Raw genomic sequence first — 17710 nt, forward strand, 5'->3', positions numbered from 1 at the left:
TGGGAACCAACCCGGGACTAAAGCCATGCCTCAGCATTGTAAGAACTTTCCTCCTGTCTCCTTGTTCACAAGGCCATGATAGGGTCTGCGTGGCCGCCAGCCTCTCCCAGCAGATGCTCACACAGCTGCTCTGTATCTGCAGCTCCATTAACCGTTTTTCCTTCTGAATCTCCCCCAGCCACCACACAGACTGTAATACTGTCTGCATGGCCCTGGCAGCTCTAGTCCACACCTGCCCACTGATAATACCAACGTCCCCAACCCCATCACACACCGCGGCTTCCTGGAAATCCTCCGGAGTTAACAGAAGGGAAGTAGGGATCAAGAAGGCTCCAAATCTCAGGTCCTGCCACCCCCAGACCCACCACACCCTAACTGGAACCAAAGGCCCAGCCCTCTCACCTCTGTACAAATTTTTGCTGAGATTCTACCGCTTGGTTTCTTCCTAAAATACTCAAGCACTTCTCTTTCTCCTCTCCCTCCCCCACCCCGACTCCTCATGCCTCAGCCTGGCCTTGTGACGGCTAAGCCGGTGACCCTGCTAAGCAGGTGACCGACCTTGACACTGTGATAAGCAGGCACTCATCTAGGCCCCAAGTCAGCAGAGAATCCCACCCCCTCAGCCCTATAAGCAAACAGAAGCTGGGAGGCCCAGCCTTCACGCGGGGAAGTCAGCCGGAGAGCACAGACCACGGCACAGAAAGGGAACAGTACATGTATGTGTGCATGTCACGCCACCACCCGTGCACGTAAGACAAGCAGACACAAGCGCATACACGAATGGTTCCGGAAAGGACTAGCAGATAGCTGCCCTGGCTCCTCTGACTCTACAACGTGCACACGTTGGGGAAGAGGGACGCTCATGGCCAGGAAGGGCCCTCTCCCAGGGGTGCAGGCTCATCTGTCTGCCTGACCCCAGGTAGCAGGGCAGCACAAGGTGGACAGGAGGGCTCTGGCCGGCCACAGTCACATGCTGGACCAGGGCAGGCTTCTCTTCTCCCGGCTGACTCGCCACAGCCGACCTCTGCTGGCCAAGCGAGCGCAGTAGCAGAGGCAGGTGCCGCTGCCCTCGAAGTTTCCTGACTTCTGAGGTTTTAGGTCAGCGTCCTTTCCTACATGCCAGAGGCACAAACTGGGGCAGCTAGAACTTTTATTCTGCTGTTAAGGAGCGAGATGCCAGCCTGGCAGTGCCAAGGAGCTGGAGGGCCCAGCAGTGCCTGCCCCAGAATTCAGTCTGTCCAGGCATTGCTTCGAGCACCGGAGCAGCGCCTATCCACGCAGGGCGGGAAGCCCGCTCCACACTGTGCTCAGTCCCGGGGAGGCCCAGACAACCTCAAGAGGGCTTCGCTGCAGGTCTGAATTTCTTTCCTTTGTGCTTGAAGCTGCGCAGTGGATTCTGGGCCTTCGTCTTCTATGGGGTCAAAGTCATGGGTTAGTTGGGGGAATGAGACCGATCCATCCATCCATGCATCCACCCAAACTGAGATAGACACAAAGGGCCCCTGCAGGCCACAAGCCAACGAGACCAGAAACTGCTGCAGACACTGAGGTGGGGGGAAGGGCAACAAGGGAGAGAAAAGTAGGGCCTGTGGGTGGCAGCAGAAGTGTTCCCAGCCCAAATGATTTTGTCTTAGCCACCAGATTTTTGGGACTCGGTTCTTGGGTAGCCTCTCTCCCCCTCCCTAGGGCGAGGCGCCTACACATAGTGGTGATAACAAAGAAGCAAGGTGGGGGAGGAGTCCTGCAGCTGTCCCCCAGGCCCCCAGGTGCCATACCTTGGCCTTCCTACAGGAGGAAGATGGCTTTTTCCGCTTCTTGTGAGGATGTACGAGGCCACGCAGAGCAGAAGGAACTGGAAGGGATGCTTGGCCTCAGCAGCGGCCTCACCACTGCTACTCCCACCCTGTCCATCCCACAAGCCTTTCTCAGCTCTGCCCACCCCCCACCTCACCCCTCCCCCTGACTCTGCCCCAAGTTCTGCGATTCTGATCCAACTGACAGCCTGCGACATATTCGCTACCACATTTGCACAGGACCAGAAGAATGTGAGCTCATTAGACTTCTACTGTCTAAATCAGTCTTCTGTAGTATTTAGATTTGCTGTAATAAACATGCAGAAGGAAGAAAAAATAAAGATGTATATCTTTAAAGTGAGAAAATGTAGCCAAAAGAAGAAAAGTCTATAGTAGTTTCTTCACCCATTACTACACCTATTACTACAAATTCACTGTGCCCCCACACCCTTCCTTCCACTCCCCCATCCCAGCTGCACCTGACCTTGGCTCTGCCCTCTCCTCACTCACACCTCAGACTATACTAGGCCAACCAGCCTGGGCCGTCCCTCAAGTGTCAAACGTCCCACATCCATACTTTCCACCTTTCCGTGGCCTTTCTAAACCTCCTGGCCACACCCTCCAAGCAAGTGACTCCACTCCTACTTGACAGAGCAGCCCGGTTCCTCAGGCCAAAGCCCCAGCCTCACCTTCTGCCTTCCCCTCTTAACCCCACTCCCTCCCTGGAGTCTCAGACCAGGACCCGGGATGGGGTTTCCCTTCAGCTCATTGCCTTTTGGGAACCTGGCCCCTACCACTCTCTCGCTGGCATGGTCATGTTCCCGTCTCTTCTGGATCCTTCCCTTCCCTTCCCATTGCTCAGGACTTTCCTGCCCTAGAACCTCCATCTGCACCCTCCTGCCACCTCCATGGCAGCAACACCACACTCGCTGGCTACCAGTCCAGGAAGGCCCCACAGCCCAGACCCCACAGTCCTGGGAAGGGGGCTGCATTGGCTGCCCATAGTGTCCTTTGCCACTCTTCTCCTTGACTCCATCCCAGGCATAAAAGTCACACCTGATCATTACTGAAACATCACATACGGGATGCCAAAAGAAGTCATTATCCAGACCTTGCATCAGATGAGAAGAGTAGCCCAGGTTTAATGGCCATGCACATAAAGGTCTGGCCTTGGCCTTGTGTGCACCATAGAAACCACTCTGGGGGTCCTGACCTTGCACCTGCCAACCCTGTACCCCTCGCTATCCCCAGCTCTTCCCTTTCCTACACTGTCTGTTTACATCAGTGCCCCCCTGTCTAATGTTTGTTTTTGTTTTAGAAATGGGGTCTCACTGTTGCCCAGGTTGGCCTGCGACTCTTGGGCTCAAGTGATCCTCCCGCCTCAGTCTCCAGAGTAACTGGGAGTACAAGTGCACGCCACTGCTGCTTGTCAACTGTCCTTACCCAGACACTCCACAGATGCCCCGGCCTGGACATCAGTGGCTGCTAATCCCATGGGCTCTGCCTCCCGCCCGTGACCCTCCCTCACACTGTCCACCCCTCCAGTCCATGGATAGATACTTGGCCAGTCACTGGCTCATTCTTTCATTCGGCCAAGCCCTTGAGACCACCTGGCCTTAAATCCAGGGTCTGCTGCCAACTCTGCACTACGTCAGTTTCCTCATCTCCACAACGGAGACAGCAACGGCTACCCCGTGGGATGGGGCGAACAAGCTTTATAAGCGTGAGCTTGAACATGGGTGCCCTTGTTTGTGGACATGCAACTGCCTGGGTCTCCAGCGTCCTGTTCCACCCAAGCATCCCCATCGCTGAGCACAGGGGCTGACACGCAGCAGCCGAGGAACCAATGCCATTTCCCCAGCCCACTGGCTCCTGATGCCCCTCGGCCACACTCACCCAGGTAGTCAGGGACGTGGCCCAGGTGAGGCTTCACCACCGCAGGGTGTAAGGGCAGGTCATGCCGCAGCAGCTGGAGGTCCCTGGGGTTGTCTTCAAAGTATGTCTGACAGGGGGAGAGTGAGCACCGCAGTCAGCATTTTTCTTTTGTAACTTCACAGGTTGGGAGTTCAGAAGGATACCATAGTCATATATTTTAAAATTTAAAAGGCATTAGCAATCACACAGTAAAGTTTTTGTACCACCTGTGTCTCCATCATGCCACTTGCCCAGAGACAGCTAGCTACTGATGCCAGTTTCCTGCATGTCCCCGAGTCCTGTGCACTCCTACAAGGACACCATTACACGTTTACATGCTTCCTTCTCTGTACTGCAGCCAGCAGCACCTGCACCCCTTCCACTTGGCATCATCTTACAGAGTGTTCTGTGTGGACACACAAACAGCCTCCTCGTTCTTCCCCATGTCTGTGTAACCTTAGGCTCTGGAAACACCTTAACTCATCTAGCCAGTCCTTTCTGTTTTCCCCTTTTGGTTCCATAATAATGCTGTGCTGAATGCGAAGACATGTGTGACCGTGCACATTCACAAGTATGCCTGGGGTTAAGTTCCAGAAGTAAAATTTCTAAACCAGGGGACACTGATATTACCCATCCTAGGGTTGTGCCAGTTTACCTCCCAGCCGAGTTGGTCAATGGTTCTGGGCCGTTTCCTCCCTCTCTCTACCAAGGGCCGGCATGCTGCCCGGTTCTCTGCTTCTCACCACTCAGAGCTCTGCTGGTTTCCAAGGGCAGCGGCCTAAGCTGTGCCCCACCCTCACCTTACCTTGAGCTTCTCGGAGTGCAAGAGCTCCTCCTTGATCTCCTTCAATCTCGCCTCCCGAATGGCCTGTTTAGTCACTGAGCGCATGGCATCCTAGGGGTGGACACTGAAGGTCAAGACAGGGAGGCTGCCCCAATTCCTCCCTCATGCCTGGATGCTCAGCAATGGGGTGCAATCCTTGGGTCACAGCCCTCCACCCCCACCGCTCCCCGCCGTGGCCAGCTTACCCTGCAGCGATAGCGGAAGCCCTCAATTTCCTCCATCCGGAACTGGTAGGGGAGCAGGACGGGGGCCCCATTCTCTGTGAAGGCAGAGTGGGGGTCCCACAGGTTGAGGGCTTAGGACAAGGTCTTCGTAATAGGCCTCCTGTACCTCGTCCCAGGAGGACCCACTGCCTCCCTGGGATACCAAACAAGCTTATCTGTAGCAGGGTCTCATGGACAGTGGCAACCCACTGGTCCCCATGAGTGGATGAGGGTGACCCATGTGGCCCTGTGTATTGATGGGGGTCACCTGTGCATCCCTGAGCCCCAGGACCTGCCACCCACTCTCTCCTCCTCTCCCAAGGCTGCTCTGGTCCCAAGAACACCCCATGATGACAGCCATGGAGAACAGCTGAGGAACAGGCAGTACCCTGAGACCAGGTGCTGTCGTGAGGTGTGTCAGAGCATCATGTTGAGTCACTCAACGCTCATGAGGCAGAAGGAACTTCAGTTTGCTCACTTGTCAAGGCAGACAGTGCCTGCCACACAGGGCATGATGAGGACAGACAGTGGAAGTTGTTTGTCACGCTACATAGTAACCTCTGCCATCACTATCGTGGGGTTTTTAAGGCATCATGGGAGAAGCCTGGCTCTGGCCAAGCCGACAGGAGCTAGGTTCTCACCTCCACTGAGAAGCTCTTCAATCTTGTCCAAGTGGGACTGCTCCGTGGGCAACACGAAGGTCAAGACTATGCCTGGGTTGTTAGCGCGCGCTGTCCTGCAAGTGGAGACACGTCAGGCTGCACCTCTGGCCTGTAGGTTCTGTCCATTACACCCCAAGTTCTCCAGCGTGCCCACGGCCCAGGTGCCTGACCCATCACTGCTAACCCTCCTACCTGCCAGCTCGATGGATGTAGGCCTCAGGGGTGGGGGGAAGATCAAAGTTGAGTACGGCAGACACATGATGGAAGTCTATGCCCCGCGCCACACCTGCCTCCGGATCAGAGGCCCTACAGAGATGACCAAATGTTAGCCAGACCCTTCCTCCCCTCTGGGCAGGCATTCTCAAGCCTAATTAGTAAAACTTACTCTAAACAAAGACTAAAGACCACAAGACCCCAATATATGGAAGACTCTTCAACATCAGAACTGCTCTAGGAGTTGGAGTACCATAGGGCAGCCTGGAGCTTTGACATGTGGCCAAACCCTTGCCTCAGTTCTAGGGCAACAGCAGAACTCATTGCCCTATGGGGTGATCTGAGAACAACCCTGAGCCAGTCAACTCTTCAGGTGATCAGAGACTGGGGGGCTTCCTCTTTCCCCTCAGAAATATGGTCCCTGCAAGTCACAGCCACACACCCAATGCAGGCTAGGCCATTTCCCCTGCAGGACGGTAAGTAGCAACAACCCAGGCATAATCTTGCCCTTTGTGCTGCACACGAAGTGTGCAACCTTCACTCCCCTTCTTTACATCCAGGCAGCTGAGCAAGGGCCCGTGGGGCTCTCTGGGCTACATTACCAGCCAGGCCTGGAATGTCTGGCTCTTGCTCTATGCACTCTACTTTCAGTCTTCCAAAAAGCTGAAAAACAGGCCATTTTGAGAAAGGATGAGAAAAGAAGAGAAATGTGGACTCACTTGTCCCCTTTGGGCCCTCGGCCCCGACGTTTGCCTTTGACGGGGGGTCCCAGGACTTCAGCATCAGTTGCAATGACAGAGTCATAGAAGCCTTGGTTGAACTGTGAAATGATGTGGCACCTGCAATCCAAGAGTGGGAGGGTCAGGCTTACAGGGCTGGAAGCCCCTCTCTCATCCCTAGCCTCATAGTAACCATCACCCTTCCCTACTTCACCTTTGTGCCTCAATTTCCTCAGGTGAAAATCAAGTAACAGAAGGGACTTCAGAGTTGTAAGGAATAAGTTAGTATCAGTCAAGTCCAGAGCCTGGCCCCTACCAAGTGCTTAAGAAACAGCAATATCTACTGCATCTCTTTTCAATTCCCATCTTCCACCTATCTAAATCAGGACGTCAGCTGTGGCAAACCTGGAGCGCAGTGGGAGTTCTCCATTGAGCACACAGGTGGGGATGCTGAACTGTTCCAAGAACAGCCGTAGACGGTAACTCCGCTCCAGAGTGTTGACAAACAGCAGGGACTTGCCCCGAATCAACGACAGTTTGAGCAGGGCATATAGCAGCAGGAATTTGTCTTCCTCAGTCTCACAGACCACCTGAAACTGCTGTAACTGGTCTGGCCCAGGCAGCTGGGACTCCTGTAACTTGAGGGTAACCTGGAAAGAGGACAGGCTTATTATGGTTAGGAAAACAAGAGAACACAGAGACGCTGCAACCACTTCATTGACAACCAAAGCACCAACATTTTAGTGCAGGGCAGAGTTGCATTTAAGGATTCTTGGCACCCTAAGTACCCTTGAGTTTTGTAACCTAAAAACTCTATACATAAAGCATTTGGGGCACAGAACAAAGAAAACCATGTCAATAAACTACTACATTGGGTAGAGAAGGCCTTTGGCAACAGGCCTTCTGAAGGATTAAATTTGATTAAAGTGAGAACCTTGGCCTTAGAATTTTGGCTCTGCCACTCAAAACAGCCGCTTGTGGGGGGGGGGGGGTGGGAGGGTTCCTGCTCAGGCTTTTAGGCAAAGCATGGTTTGAATTGGAAGATAACCCCTGAGTCCACCTGGAAATATGCAGTGATTTTACATCACTGGCTTTTAGTGCCTCAGTACTAGGGATAAGACACTCGGTGACAACTGTCCCACCCAAAACACTAAAGGCTCCTCCAAGAAGGAGTATCAAGTCCTTAGAGTATCCCCACACCCACAGCTCTAGTCACTCCTTACTGGGTTATGTAGTACCAGCTCCTTGAGTGCTTGTACATCCTCGTTAAAAGTAGCTGACATAAGAAAAGCCTGGTAAATCCGGGGCAAGTGACTGAAACAAAACAAAGCGTGATCAGACTCCAGGTTCAAGGGCCTCTAATTGTGGCAGCTGAACTTCCAGCCACCCTGCCCTAGGCCCAACTCTCTACTCACAAACATTTCCACTAGGAACCACCTCCACTTTTTTTTTTTTTTTTTTTTTTTTTACCAGAGAAGACTTTTGAGTTCTTCCTCAAAGCCAAAGGAAAAAAGAAGATCCGCCTCATCCACCACCAGCAGCTCCAGAGAGTCACGCAGTTTCAAGTTATCTTGTTGCAAGTGGCTTAATACGCGGGATGGCGTCCCCACCACCACATCTGGTTTCTCCATCAGCACAGCTCTGCAGGTGGGCAAGACATCAGTATCAGAAAGAATGTAGCAGCTGGGACCTCAACTGCTTTCTCTTGCTGCACACAAACCCAACCCTACCTCTCTGTGTAGCTTCATTTACCTACCGCCCTGTTGCTTTCACCCACCTCTGAGAGGCTGAGTCTTCAGCAGCTGAGACATTGGCCACCCGGACATCTCGAGCACAGTAGGTAGCCAGCTGCTGAATCATGGACTGGGCTTGCCGTGCCAGCTCCTTGGTAGGAACAAGGACAAGGCCTCTCACAGCCTGTTCTACCACAGGACCTATCTGTAAAAACACGAATTAAAGACTTCAGCTAACAGCGTACGTTATTGTGTCCATCAGATGCTTTTCTCTACCTCTTCCAGGCAATCTGACCCACCCACTGCAATACACCTCAGCTGTGTTCTGATCAACCCCTCACTCTGCCTACTTTAGAATGTAGGGTGGCGAGTTCTTTCTCCAGGCACACGCTCTCAAAAAGAGTATCTTACTGTACGTAAGTTACTTAAAATGTACGAGTCATGGAGCTGAACTCTCACACTAATTCTACAAGCAGGAAGAGATGTGCCTCCTTTTTACAGTAAAAAGAAAAGAAAGTGATCCGTTGACTATTACACAAAGGCTCATGGTAGCAGGGCCTGGACTAGGATCCAGGTAACCTGAACCCTAGCCCAGAGCGTTTGTCACAACAGCACCAGGTACTCTCAGACCAGCCTACACAACTATAATGCCAAGAGAAAACCTGTACCAGGGGGCACCTCCCTTCTCAGCCTTTTAGAGCCCGTCTCCTTCCTCCCCTCGACCGTCCCACTACCGACCGCCTTTCTGTGTAGCAGCAGCTGCAGCATCGGAATAGCATAAGCGGCCGTCTTCCCGGAGCCCGTGCGGGCCCGAGCCAGGAGGTCCTTCCCCTCCAGGGCCAGAGGAATGGCCTTTTCCTGGATCAGCGTAGGTCGCGACCAGCCCAGGTCAGTGACAGCCTAGGAGAGACGAGGAGCACGGTTCATAAGGCGCAGAAGGTGACAGCGTGTCCCGCGGAGCCGGTAAGCCGACTGTCCAACCCGTCCCTGTACCTGCAGGAGCCGGGGATCAAGGCCCATGTGTTCAAATCCCAGTGCTTCTGGGTCCGCCATGCTGCCGCTCCGCAGTGACAGCGCGCACGCGCGGCAGGAAGAACGCGTACGGCGCGGGGGCGGGTCAAAATAACAGCCAATCAGCTTCGGAGGAGGCCTCACTTACCGGAAATGCTGGCGCCTAGCTCCCTAGTGTTACGGCGGGGTTCTGCGGCTGTGCCACGCCTAGGACCGGGTCTAGGTGGGCTGCGCGAGGCTCGGCGTAGAGTGGGAACCTTTGGCAGCAGAGCCCCCTGCGGGTTCCTCTGGAGTTCCGCGACGGAGCTGACACGTCTGGTTCTCAGGACCCACAGGAGGACCTTCGGTCGGCGCCGAAAGGGTTGGCAGGACCTTCTCCCCTGGATTAAAGTTAGGGGTCCGGCTGGCCGGGCGGGGCTGGCCGTGAGAGAGCAAGTGATGCGGGGCGCAGCAGCCTATTGTGGAGCCTCAGAGAGAGGCTGGGCCGAGGGGGTCCGGTTGGCATAATGAACAGCACAAAGCTTGCCACAAACTGCCTGAAATAGAAGGATGGTTGGTGTGGGGTTCCCAAACCTGGCTGACCAGTTATCAGTTGGTTACAGTTCTCTGGGTCCCAAGTCTGACAGGGATCTCACAGGGCTAAAATCGACGTGTAGTTCCAACGTCAGATTTCTGACCTACAGAACTATTAAGGTAATAAACTTGTGTTGTTTTAAGCCACTATATTGTTGTAATTTTTAAAGCAGCAATGGGATATAGGTGGGAATCCTTATCACGAGTCTTTAAAAGTGGAAGAGGAAAGCTGAAGAGAATGTCGGAGTTCGTGCCAAGTGATGACTCTACCACGGTTACTGGCATTGATGATGGAGGAAAGGGGACAGACCCTTGTGACTACATTAGGCCCACCCAAATGACCCAAGATAATCTCACCGTCCCCACCCCTGCTTTATTTTTATTTTATTTTTATACAGGGTCTCATTGTTGCCCAGACTGCCAGGCTGAGTGTAGTGGCATGAACATAGATCACTACAGCCTCAAACTAGGCTGAAGGGTTCCCCCTACCTCAGCTGCCTTAGTAGCAAGGAATACAACCACACCCAGATGATTTTTTTACATTTTTTTTGTAGAGACAAGGTCCAGCTGTGTTGACTAGGCTAGCCTCAAGGCAGAGGCCTGCCTCTGCCTCTCAAAGTTCTGGCATTACAGGCATGAGCTACCATGCCTGGCCAATCTCCATATTTTAAAGTCATTTGATTAGCAACCTTAATTCTCCTTTGCCATGCTAGGTAACATATTCACAAGTTTCAGGGGTAAGGGTAAGGACATTTTTGGGGAGTCATTATTCTGCCTACAATACCACCCAAACCAAAACCCAAACCCAAACCTACTGAGACTGGACCTGAGTTGCCTAGGTATCTGATGACAAACTAATGGGGTGATTCTGTGCATCCTGTCTGAGGTGTGCAGCCCACCATCTGAATACCAGAGGCTATCCTCTGGCTGTTGAAAACAGAAGTTAGGCTGGGATCAAATGATGAAGATGGGCACTGCTAGTCCCAGTGAAAACTGGGGAACTGGGCTGGGATGACAGAGGATGTTAAGAATGCATGCCAGCTTCCCTGCAACTTTTTTTGCAAACCGGAGAGGGCTGTTTGGTAAGGATGTTGTAGTCTAAGAAAGCAAGAACTTCAAAATGGAATCAAGGGTAGTATGTGCACAGAGGAGGAGAATCACCAGAATTCTTTAAGTGTAGCCTAACTGCTGTTTCTAAAAAAAAAAAAAAAAAAAAAAAAAAAAAAAAACTTTTTTAGGCCATAATGTATCTGAATGACACACTAGTATGAAAATCCGAAATCTCCCCAGAGCCACCGTTAGCCCCATCCTCCAGCCAACCCAACCCACCTGCCTCATCAGTGTAAAAGTATAATGCACACCCACCTTTGTCCTCACTCCACTCTTTTTCCTATCAGAAATAAGAGAAACCTACCAACATAGTTGAGATATGCTCAATTGTTTGTACTGCCAGACAAACCTGTAGAAGCCTGGCCCAGCCCTCATCTGTGCCTTCCTGTCTTCTAACAGCCTATGCTCCACTGTCTGCTTTGCTCGCTAGATTTCTATTATATTAACAGTAACAGCCATAGTGCAGAAATGTGTCCTTTCCTGACATGTCATATACTCCTAAGGGCCTCAGGCCAGAAGTTCCCAGAGCTAACTAGTTCAAAGGATAATCTGATTTTCCCTGTGTTAATTCTAACACGAAGAAAATTGTAAATTATCTTAAATATTTGAAGAATTTTGGCATTTCACCTTAGTGGACTATCACAAGGCTACCCAGAATTAGAAATATAAGGAATATGTAGAATTTTTAAAATATAAAAATATTAAAGGAAAAAGCCTATAGAGTTAAATTGCATATATTTTTTAGAGTAAAAATAAGTACATATATATGGAATAGTATAGGACATAAAGAAAACAATAATTTAGTTCTGTAGGTCAGGTAAATTTAATAAATATTTCAAATAAATATATAATAAAACTAAAATCTCAAGAATGGGCAACTAATGGTATTAAGTTCAATGCAGGAGAAGGGTACAAGGGAAGTGTACTAAGATTTGTACAAATTTGTGATTTGGAGGGCTAAGAAAATTAAGATACTTAATTTCTTCTGATGATTCCTTGCTGATGCATTGTCTACTTGGTTGAACTTTGTGAATGGTCCAGCAACCACCCGTCCATTCCCAAACCCCCTAGAGGCTGGCCTGGCTAGGCCAAGCTTTAGTACCATGCATTCACACTAAAGTCCGCTCTAGGTCATCAGCAGAGGCAGTCCAGGCCAGGAACCTTTCCTCATTCCCTTTGTGCCTCCCCTCAACCTCTTATTTCATCTGAAACACAGCTACTACAACATGTTTTTATTTCACTGAAAAATTCTGTATAAAGAACCAAATCTGGTTCTCTTGAAGAAAACATTTATCACAGCTTAAATAAAAGTTAAGGGAAAAGAGAAGAGTACACTGCCCTGTGCTAGCTCTGTTACTACCCTACCTCTGACTCTGAGGCCCTAAGGGATGGAAATCACAGGTGTCCAAGGGAACTCTGCTTGGCCCTCTGATACAGCCTTGAGAACAGCTGTTAAATCTGCTTTCTGGCCCAGAGGGCTGAAATCCTGAGAGCTGCCATGGTAGTTACCAAAAATGTGTGAATAAACAATGCACGACTGCATTGGTGTTTTCAGCTAGTTAAAGGCAGTAATACTTCAACTAGGAAGGAAAATATATAATTTATCAAAAAATAGTTCTAATATATAGAAAAACATCTCAATCCTCTGGGGCGAAGACCTGCCCCTTATTTACATTCACAGAGCCAATGAGTGAACCCAAGACTGACCAGTGGGCAGTAAGGCAGGGCCTCCTCCACGGGGCACGCTAGTTACCTACTGCGTAAGCAGATGTAGAGAGAGCAGAAGGTAAGGACAGATTTTTCATTTGCTCATTTTGTGATATAGGACAGAGGGGAATCACTGGAGATAAAAGAAGCCAGACTTAGTCCTGGGTTAGTTCCAACCCCTCACGAGTCCTAAAGAAAGATTTTGAAAGCTTGGACCAATGTCCTGTTTCCTTGAGAACCAGAGTTAACAAGTGGCTGATCCAAATGGTTTGTTGTCATGGAACCAATGTGACTTATATTCTTTTTCATTTTTTCCCTCAAAATCCAGGTGGATAAGGGATTGGGTGGGGAAAGTACCAAATAAATGAGGTGAAAAGGAAGAGTCATATGGAGAGGGCACTACACCAGCTTCTTGGCCTCAAAGAAGCTCTTGAGGTGACGCATCTGCCAGATGCCAGTGAGGATGAGGATGACGGTCTGAGCAATGGACCACCACAGGACCCTCTGGTTGGTGCTCTCGCTGGTCAGTCGGAAGCGTTCTTCACGATACTGCATGGGGCAACACAGCATTTAAATAAGCAGGAGAAACACTCCCAGGCTGTTGTAAGGACCCTCCCTGTATGTAACTACTCAACTCCAGGACCAAACACCTTTTGGAATACTAACTGTGATTCCATTAGGGGTGCTATGGTTTCCCCACTGAGACTGCCCCAAAGAAGGGATGGTGCTGTCCCCCCCACAAGCATCTCTGTTAGGTCTGAAATCATGCTCCTACCATTTACAACAAGATCCCAAGAAAAACAGGTGGGCAATGGCTATTACTAGATTGTGAACTGCCCTCTCTTTATTTTATAGAGCTTAAAAATGACTATCTAAAGCAAAATGTTATATATCATACAATGGAATATTATTCAGCCTTAAAAAGGAAGGATATTCTGATACATGCTACAGTATGGATGAACCTTGAGGACATTATACTAAATGGAATAAGCCAGGCACAAAAGGGCAAATATTGTATGATTCCACTTATATGAGGTAGAGCAGTTAGGATCATAGAGACAGAAAGTAGAATGGTGCATGTCAGGGGCTGGGAAGGAGGGAATGGGGAATTATTGTTTAATAAGTACAGATTGTGGCCCGGCACGGTGGCTCACACCTGTAATCCTAGCACTCTGGGAGGCCGAGGCAGGAGGATAGCTCGAGGTCAGGAGTTCAAGACAAGCCTGAGCAAGAGCGAGACCCCATCTCCACTAAAAATAGAAGGAAATTATCTGACAACTAAAAACATATAGAAAATATTAGCAGGGCATGGTGGCGCATGCCTGTAGTCCCAGCTACTCAGGAGGGAGGCTGAGGCAGAAGGATTGCTTGAGCCCTGGAGTTTGAGGTTGCTGTGAACTGGGCTGACGCCACGGCACTCTAGCCTGGGCAACAGAATGAGACTCTGTCTCCAAAAAAAAAAAAATAAGGCCAGGCGCGGTGGCTCACGCCTGTAATCCTAGCACTCTGGGAGGCCGAGGCAGGTGGATTGCTCGAGGTCAGGAGTTCAAGACCAGCCTGAGCAAGAGCGAGACCCCATCTCTACTAAAAATAGAAAGAAATTACCTGGCCAACTAAAATATATATACAGAAAAAATTAGCTGGGCATGGTGGCGCATGCCTGTAGTCCCAGCTACTGGGGAGGCTGAGGCAGTAGGATTGCTTAAGCCCAGGAGTTTGAGGTTGCTGTGAGCTAGGCTGACGCCACGGCACTCACTCTAGCCTGGGCAACACAGCGAGACTCTGTCTCAAAAAAAAAAAAAATAGTAAGTACAGATTTTCATTTTGGGAAGATTGGATATGGATGCTGGTGATGGTGGCACAACATCATGAATGTATGTAATATCAATGAACTATACACTTAGAAACAGTTGAAATAGCAAGTTTTATGTTATGTGTATTTTACCACAGTAAAAAATTTGAAAAACGCTACACTGAAATATTCCACTTTTTGAAGAGTTGATCTCCAAACCAGGGAAGGCCCCAAGCAGAAAATCGATGAGTAGGTATAGTGGATATACTAGACCCAAGGTCAACTGCCCTTTCCAAGTACAATGAGATATGCCCTTACCCTTTGGTAATCTTGCTCCTTCTGAATCTGTTCCACTTGATCAAGCAATTGGCGGGCACGGAGCTGCAGCTCAGTCAGCTTATCCTTAGCAGCAATCTCAGGGTAGTTGTTAGCGTGCTCCCCAACCTGAATGTCCAGGTGCACACGCTACAAATAAACAAAAAGTGAGTGGTGGGCCCTCCAACCACCTGTTCCAGGCTATGGAACCCACTCTGTCCCTGGCTGTGGGGCAAAGGGCAATATCTGTCTCCCCAATTCTGATTGTGCTACAAAATAGCACAAATGATACCAAATTAAAATTTGGAAACAAGTGAGAGATTCCAAGCTGGGACCAAAGAGAAAATCCCCTTACCAGTTTGCCACCAGCAAAGAGAGCCATCTTGGTAGAGTTGGAGTGCAGGCAGATCTGATGGTCACCAGGAGTGTGGGAGGTAAACGTGAAGCGGCCCTCAGAGCCGTACTGCCGCGACAGCACCACCTGCAACACGCGTAAGGGAAGGCCCCCCTTTACTACAAAGCTCCCGTTGCCCAGGGCCTCGACTCAGGACCCAGGTAGTGCTTCACACTTTTCCGGGGCTCCACTTAACAGCTCCATGCCGGCTAGAGCACTGCGAGTGGCGGCCCTACCTTGCTGTCAGGGTCCTTCACTTCCACATGCATGCCCAAGCCAGGGGTTGAGGGCAGAAAGACCTCCTTCTGCTTATCCCACATCTGGGTGCGATAGTTGCCTGCGGGGCAGACACACAGTCACAACTCGGCCCTGACGGGCCGCCTCTCCGCCCGGCCCCCTCCAGTGTGCGGCCCGGGGCGCTGGGCAGGGGGCCTGGCGTACTCAGGGAACCCTCAGGCCAGATCGAGGTGAGGAGACCCGGCCGGGCTCGGGAGGAGGGGGCGCAGCCAAGGGCCAGGCGGTGGACAAAGGGCCTCCCCACCCTCAGCCCGCCTGACCGATGACCATGGTCTCGTCGGGGATTTCCTCGATGAAGCAGCGCTTCTCGGTCTCGCCGATGTGAAAGTAGAGCCCCTGGGTGCCCGCGGTGCACAGCGCGAGGAGCAGCAGCGCCGGCCACCCCATCACAGGCAACAGCCTGGCTCCGACACCTGCCATCGCGCCTCACCTCAACGCGCCTGCGCACCGCTCTGCGCCTGCGCGTCATCCCAAGGACGCCGCGCAGTAGCGGGGAGAGGGCGCCTGTGCAACAACACCGCCTTCCGTCCTCGTCGGGTACGCCACCGCGCACGGACCCTCGACCCCCGCGCACTGCTCTGCGCCTGCGCGCTGCCCCAGTGCCGCTACGCGACGAGAGGAAGGGCGCCTGCGCAGTGACGACAGCCGCCAGTTCTGTGGACCCGGTACACCGTCGGTCACTGCGCGCCGCCCCCAATACAACTCTCGGCGCCTGCGCAGCTGGGAAAGGCGACCGTGCGGTGAGGCCTTTCCTCGGTTCTCTTACTGGTTTGGGTATCAGAGCGCCACGGAGACGTCAGACCGAACCCGGCTAGGTTTGTTGGCTCCGATGGCCTGAGGCGTGCCTGCTGGTTTCGCAGTGCGGAGTTTCGAGTGCCTTCCGTGCTGAAAACTTAGAAAAAGTCCTATGCTGTCTTTTTTAGCTTGCCTATCCGTCTGACCCGTGAGAACTGAGACCAACACTCCACGACATCTGGACAGCCTGCCTTGTCGGAGCCTCCCTGAGTGGGGATTTCTTTCTTGAGTGGGGACCAAAAGCCCAGTGCTGCCAGAGGTTCGGATTTTTCTGTGTGAAACTGGAAGTTTGGGTTTTGACATGAAATCTCATGATTTTTAAATGTTAGCATTTAGCTCGGCTTCTGTCCGATGCAACAGACAACAATGCCACATTGAGCAGTCAAATGGACGGTTTGTGGTATCTATCCAAATCCAGTAGAGAACACTCTGCAGGTTTCAGTTATTTGACCTCTCTGTTTATTGTTGCCCAGTGCCTTCTCCACAGCTTCTCTGCCGCATTCTACCTCTTATTTTTTGAAAAAACTGGTGCAAGCCGGCAGTGAAAATCTTGGCTAATAAAGTTGAGGAAAAGAGGAGGAAAACGTGGAATAAATGGGATCATGGTGTTTGTTTACATTCTCTAGTTACTCTTCGTGTGCACAGAAAGATGAAAAACAAGCTAGAAAGTTCCTTAATGGGCATGGAATTAGAGCAAAAGAAAGTTGAACCTTTTTTTTTTTTTTTCCAGACAGAGTCTCACTCTGTTGCCCAGGCTAGAGTGCCATGGCGTCAGCCTAGCTCACAGCAACCTCAAACTCCTGGGCTCAAGCTATCCTCCTGCCTCAGCCTCCCAGGTAGCTGGGACTACAGGCATGTGCCACCATGCCCGGCTAATTTTGTCTCTATGTATTTTTAGTTGTCCAGTTCATTTCTTTCTATTTTTTAGCAGAGACGGGTCTCGCTCTTGCTCAGGCTGGTCTCTAACTCCTGACCTCGAGTGATCCTCCTGCCTCGGCCTCCCAGAGTGCTAGGATTACAGGCGTGAGCCACCACGCCCGACCTGAAACTTTGTTTTTAATTTTTTATAGAGACAATTAACAAACACATAAAAGAGTGAGTAATTACCATGAACTTTTCAAAAAAGGACTTGCGCATCTTCGGACTTTGGTATGTGGGGGGGTCCAGGAACCAACCCCTGCAGAAACTGAGGGACAACTGTGCTCATCATCCAGCTTCAACAACAATCAACTTTCTGGTTTTCTCATTTCATCTATCCCTTTCTGCATTTTTTTTCCTGTATGTTAAAGCAAATCCTGGACATCATGTCATCTCACATATAAATACTTAAGTGTGTGTCTCTCATAAGAACTTTAAAAAATACTATCACGCTCATCAAAATTAAAAATAATTCTTTAACATCATGTACTACTTATGTGTTCAATTTCCCCCTATCGCCTCAAAAAATTTTTTTCATTAGATTAATTACAGTCCAAGAATTATTTTTTTTTAATTTTTTAAATTGACAAATAATTGTTCAAAGGGTACCTAATGATGATACACATAATGTATACTGATGAAATCAAGGTAATTAGCATATCCATCATCTCAAAGATTTATCATTTCTTTGTGTTGGGAATGTTCAATGTCTTCCTA

General features: G+C 50.5%; 2 protein-coding genes and 1 long non-coding RNA gene across 4 annotated transcripts; 1 reads left to right on the plus strand and 2 right to left on the minus strand.

Moving 5' to 3' along the window:
- Nucleotides 1-1133: 1133 nt before the first annotated feature.
- Nucleotides 1134-9310, minus strand: DDX56 (DEAD-box helicase 56). The gene is made up of 14 exons (XM_045565210.1): nucleotides 9075-9310; nucleotides 8820-8981; nucleotides 8126-8286; nucleotides 7819-7989; nucleotides 7572-7662; nucleotides 6754-6998; nucleotides 6349-6468; nucleotides 5609-5722; nucleotides 5396-5490; nucleotides 4737-4810; nucleotides 4513-4602; nucleotides 3690-3795; nucleotides 1776-1852; nucleotides 1134-1411 (listed from the first exon to the last, which is right to left on the minus strand). Exons 1-14 carry the CDS (start codon nucleotides 9132-9134, stop codon nucleotides 1334-1336), a joined length of 1644 nt encoding a protein of 547 aa, XP_045421166.1. The 5' UTR covers nucleotides 9135-9310; the 3' UTR covers nucleotides 1134-1333.
- Nucleotides 9311-11992: 2682 nt separating this feature from the next.
- Nucleotides 11993-15793, minus strand: TMED4 (transmembrane p24 trafficking protein 4). 2 transcript variants are annotated; one of them, XM_045565212.1, is made up of 5 exons: nucleotides 15711-15793; nucleotides 15220-15320; nucleotides 14945-15070; nucleotides 14593-14739; nucleotides 11993-13031 (listed from the first exon to the last, which is right to left on the minus strand). In XM_045565212.1, the coding sequence occupies exons 2-5, from the start codon at nucleotides 15301-15303 to the stop codon at nucleotides 12882-12884; spliced, it is 507 nt and encodes a 168-aa protein (XP_045421168.1). In that variant the 5' UTR covers nucleotides 15304-15320; nucleotides 15711-15793; the 3' UTR covers nucleotides 11993-12881. The 2 variants fall into 2 exon arrangements, with proteins under 2 accessions (XP_045421168.1, XP_045421167.1); XM_045565211.1 differs by having other exon boundaries at nucleotides 15541-15774.
- A 143-nt stretch (nucleotides 15794-15936) lies between these two features.
- Nucleotides 15937-17478, plus strand: LOC123647615. The gene is made up of 2 exons (XR_006738297.1): nucleotides 15937-16334; nucleotides 17146-17478. It is a non-coding gene; the product is annotated as an uncharacterized LOC123647615 (long non-coding RNA).
- The last annotated feature ends 232 nt before the right edge of the window (nucleotides 17479-17710 follow it).

Source organism: Lemur catta, chromosome 11 (genome assembly GCF_020740605.2).
Source record: "Lemur catta isolate mLemCat1 chromosome 11, mLemCat1.pri, whole genome shotgun sequence".
In the NCBI taxonomy this organism is placed as follows: Eukaryota; Metazoa; Chordata; class Mammalia; order Primates; family Lemuridae; genus Lemur; species Lemur catta.

Excerpts from the sequence above, each read along its gene's own strand:
- TMED4 (XM_045565211.1), bottom strand. The coding sequence starts at position 15,700 with ATGGCAGGTGTCGGAGCCAGGCTGTTGCCTGTGATGGGGTGGCCGGCG. Across the intron at positions 15,321-15,540 it reads CGACGAGACCATGGTCATCG|GCAACTATCGCACCCAGATG; the intron begins GTCAGGCGGGCT and ends TCTGCCCCGCAG. Across the intron at positions 15,071-15,219 it reads TGAAGGACCCTGACAGCAAG|GTGGTGCTGTCGCGGCAGTA; the intron begins GTAGGGCCGCCA and ends CGCGTGTTGCAG.
- DDX56 (XM_045565210.1), bottom strand. The coding sequence starts at position 9,134 with ATGGCGGACCCAGAAGCACTGGGATTTGAACACATGGGCCTTGATCCC. Across the intron at positions 7,990-8,125 it reads GAAGACTCAGCCTCTCAGAG|AGCTGTGCTGATGGAGAAAC; the intron begins GTGGGTGAAAGC and ends GCCCACCTGCAG. Across the intron at positions 4,811-5,395 it reads TGAAGAGCTTCTCAGTGGAG|AGAATGGGGCCCCCGTCCTG; the intron begins GTGAGAACCTAG and ends CTGCCTTCACAG.